A 4,195-nucleotide genomic window follows, 5' to 3' on the forward strand; every position below is an offset into this window, starting at 1 on the left:
CGGAGCATTTCTCTCCTATTGTTTCACACCAGAAGGCATGAATGCATTTGCAAAAATGACTGTAAGGTTTAAAAAAACCCATGTGGCTACTCTACAACAAAGAAAAATTGTCTGCAAGGAGAGACCTGAGCTCCAAACACTCCACTTATGATTTCCACAGTGGAGCTGTAGCTGCCCACCTGGCAGATTAATATTGCTCCCCAGTACTGAGGCGCTTGGCACTGCATTTCTGAAGCACCTCAGCCCTGCGGGGCTGAGAGTGTTCCCATCCCCTGCAGTCCCCAAGGGCTCCCCTGAAGCCCAGTGCTCTGCCTCCATAAATCAGGTGGCACAAGTGGCACTGGGGCATGGCAGTGCCCAGGGGTGGAGGGTGGAGAGCACCTCCTGGCACTGCAGCCAGGGAAAGGACCATCACAGTTGGCAGTGATAAAGCATGTGCTACTTAAATCTGAAGACACGCTAAGCCTATGGAAAAAACACATCCTGCTGGTGTTAGCATGCCTCAGGCAGTGGGAGAAGCTTCAGCAACTCATCTTCAAAAGGCAGAGAGCCAGGGCTCCAGAAACCTGCAAAAATTGGCTAAGCCTGCAGTCTTTTTTTTATTTTATTATTTTTTTTATGTTTTTTTTTCAGTTGAGCATCTTCAAAGTCTACGATTCTAACTGTAGGGCACAGCAGCTGCCACTGCAGATTTGATCCTCTCAGCTTTTGGCAGCTCTCAACTTGAAATTCTAGCAAAAGAATTTTTCAAGTTGCTATTATTGCCTGTCACGGATTTATAAATATTGTGCACTATCTGCTGTGGCATGGCTCTCCTGGGACACCAGTGCATGCCAAAAGCATCACAGAATGAAAAACAGCTCCTATTCTTCAAATAAATGCTAATTTTTTTAACTGTGCTCACACGATGCGTTTGGTGATCAGCTTCAATGGCACAGAATATGTATCAGAGGCAAAAAAGCTGATTGTCTTTTCCAGTAGTATTCAGCTGCTACTTTCATTAGGCTTGTTTAATTACATTCCAGATGCTAATTTGCAAGTTGATACCAGAGGGTGCAGGACAGTTTGCCTTTGAGTGGCTTCCCTGTGATGTGCTGGTCTCCAAGCACACGACTCCCCCAGTAGCCGCAGCGAGACACTCGACAATTAGTGCCAGAGAAAGGAGCACTGATCTCGACACAAACACAATCATCCTCTACCCCATTATTACATTCATCTCCAAGAATTTAAGTTTATCTCACTGCCATTCCATAGCACGTTGTGGGTAAAATATCCACAGTGCACTTCGGATTTCATTCGGGTTCATTTCAATAGAAATATCTGTTATTTTGGCAATGTACTGACAAAAAAACACATCTGACTGACAGGCAACTATTTCACGCCGGCAGCCACAACAGAGGAGAGCAAGTGTTAAGTCCAGTTGAGCTTTATCACCTGAAACTTTGCCGGTTTCACTGATACAACTCCTGAAGTGTAACAGATTACCCAGGAAAACCAAAGGCAGGTTAAGGTGCACCCAAGTCTCCAATCTCTAAATATCCATTCTCCCCCAACTGCCAGGCTGCATTTCTACTGCTTGTTAGAACAGTGACTCTGCTGCCATTTATGGTGGTGTGTGAAGACAGCTTAATGAGGATGACCTTTCTAAATAAGAAAATGTGGAGATTTACCAGGTTTTGGTGCCTTTTTTGGTTGCTCTTACACACAAAAATATTACTTAAAATACAAACTTGAAAACTGACTGAGAACAAGACGAGAATTTCAGTTTCCTAGCACAGCTCTGTGACATTTGTCTCTTTGAAAGAGAACCATTGTGCTGTGGCTGGTGATTCCAGGGATTTGCAGTGGGAATAGCACTCATGGCAAGCACAGAGTCACAGGAGGCTGGAGAAGGAGACTCTGCCATCCCTACAGCAGCACAAGGGGAGGAACAGAGGCTTTGTCTCTATGGCTCTGTCAGACTCCTGCTGCAGTGCTCCTCCCCAAGACACCCGAGTGCCCCCTGAGGTATTCCACAGTTCTGAGAGCACTGACCAACCCCCCAGAGGCCACAGGGCCAGTGTCCACACACTGCCCAGGACACTGCAGCAGCACAGGAATCCTGACCCTGCCCCACGTCCCCAGCTTGGCACACACACTGCCGGGAGGGAGCCAGGGATTACTGCAGAACTGCTCACTGCTAACACTGAGACAACTCACTCATGGCAAACTTCTCAAGACAAGGTGCATTGGCTTTGGTTTTGTTTGACATCAACTGGTTTTACACACCGCACTTCCTCAGGAGATGTAACAGAGGATCACAGGTCACTTTGCAAACTGCATGTGTCCCCTTTAGAGAGAGACCTCCAGGGACTCACGAGACCATGGCCTGGAAACACAGCACAGCTGGGGGAGGAACTGATCCACAGCAGCTGCATTACAGAACTGAGGAACCTGTTTGTTGTGTGTGCACAGAACACATGTTTTTCCATACAGAAATAAAGTTCCTTGCAAATTTATCCATTTTTACAGCTTTGCACTAAACTGACCTTCTTAAGTGCAGCACAACTAGAGCAGATTTACCTTTTCCAAAGCTTCAAACCTCTTAAGTTCTTGTGACGGTGAGGACTGTTGAGGGGAGAGACAGTGATGCTGAGAAAAGCCGAAGTTCTTACCTCCATGTTGGGTTTGTACTTGTCTTCAAACACGGCCATGGCTGCCAGGGACCCAGAACCTGTGGGGACAGCATGGGGACACTGTGAGCCAGGGATGGGTTACAGGAACAGGTAACAAACAGCAGCAGCACAAACCAGACTGCAGCCCAGCTGAGCTCATTGAGCACTCAGTGCAAGCCCAGGCTGCTCCCAGCCCAGCTGCACAGTGGGGCACACAGACCTGTCACTGCCCTCACAGCCTCTCCCCTTACTGTTTGAATGCAAGATGGAAAATGAGGCTAGAAAAAGAGTTAATGGAATGGCACAGCTCCCTGCCCCACCTTGGCACCTGCCCACGCCAGAGGGAGGTCACTTAGTGCAGGGCACGGGGAATGAAGAGACTAAGGAGCTGCCCAGGCACCACCACCTTCACACAGGGGCTAAGCCACCAGCTCTGTGTCTGCCTGTAAACCCTCACCAGGCACTCACTCTGTGCCAGTGTTTCACACTGAGCAGGCACAGGGACGAAACCACAAGTCCAACATTCCTCCTCCAGCAGGGATGAGGTGCAGGAGCAGTGATGGAGCAGGAGCCCTGGGGCTGCAGGGCCACAGATGTGCTTTCCAGGCACTGACAGAAAAGCAGGATGGTGCATTTGAAGCTGCAGAGTTGCCCTGTTCAGAGGAGTGAGCCTTCAGGAAGATCACCCTGCCCATATTTCAGAGCGCGCTACTTTTGGGGAGTGAATAAAGTTACCTGCCATTTTTCACTCCAATTAGCAGATTTTTTGGCATTTATTACTTTTTAACTTGTTTTGCATACTGCTATCTGTTTAGCTGGGTCACAGGGAAAGCCAGATTTCCTACTTAAAATGATTTGTGTATATCGCTTGACCACCCCGATGGTTTAGTGAAAGCAAAAGGCAGCGATTAAACAGTTTCAAATGAGGTGTCCTGCTGATTTTATCAAGTCTGCTGAATGTATAATGAAAAAGGAGAAGCTGACAGTGACACTGTTGAGAAAATACAGACTACCTTAGCTGAACCATTTAAGGAGGTCCAATTATAGATCAAATTTAAAGGGTTGAAACAGCAGATTTACAGACACAAATCAATGAACATGGTAATCCCGAGGAGTGTGACAGATACTCCTGTTACAGAATATTGCTGTGGTTGAGGATCATTACCTTTACAGTGCCAAATACATCACCTCTAAAAGCAGTAGGACACACTGAGTGTGTACTTGTATTACAGGCAATGACTATTCATTTACACCTTGGAGCAATACACCACTCCATTTGTTAACTGCTCAAACTGGGAATAAAGCAGATTTTTAAGCAGCTAATAGCAGAGATGAACTGCTGATACAAACAGCTGATAGCACAGAACAACCCACAAATCAGGGGAGTTTTACTGAGCCTTCAAACAAGGTCAAAACGAGGTGTGTGCCAAAACAAATACAGGACTGAGGCACAAAGTAGTAATTCTTGTGCAATGACACAGGAACATTTCTAATGAGGGAAAAAACATCTGAGCTATGGTCTCAAACTGAGCCACATTCCT

The 4,195-nt window shown here is 46.8% G+C and overlaps 1 protein-coding gene across 1 annotated transcript in view; it reads right to left on the reverse strand.

The window, feature by feature from the left end:
• The window catches only part of PSMB7 (proteasome (prosome, macropain) subunit, beta type, 7), a gene marked incomplete at its 5' end in the record, with an annotated part of 17,097 nt that overhangs the window by 6,842 nt on the left and 6,060 nt on the right, over positions 1 to 4,195 (reverse strand). Inside the window, one exon of the mRNA XM_009085058.1 lies at positions 2,655 to 2,713. Within this exon, the coding sequence (XP_009083306.1) occupies positions 2,655 to 2,713 (59 nt within the window). The remainder of the gene's footprint in view (positions 1 to 2,654; positions 2,714 to 4,195) is intronic.

The sequence above is a fragment of the Acanthisitta chloris genome, unplaced genomic scaffold, assembly GCF_000695815.1.
Source record: "Acanthisitta chloris isolate BGI_N310 unplaced genomic scaffold, ASM69581v1 scaffold36741, whole genome shotgun sequence".
NCBI classification, from domain to species: domain Eukaryota; kingdom Metazoa; phylum Chordata; class Aves; order Passeriformes; family Acanthisittidae; genus Acanthisitta; species Acanthisitta chloris.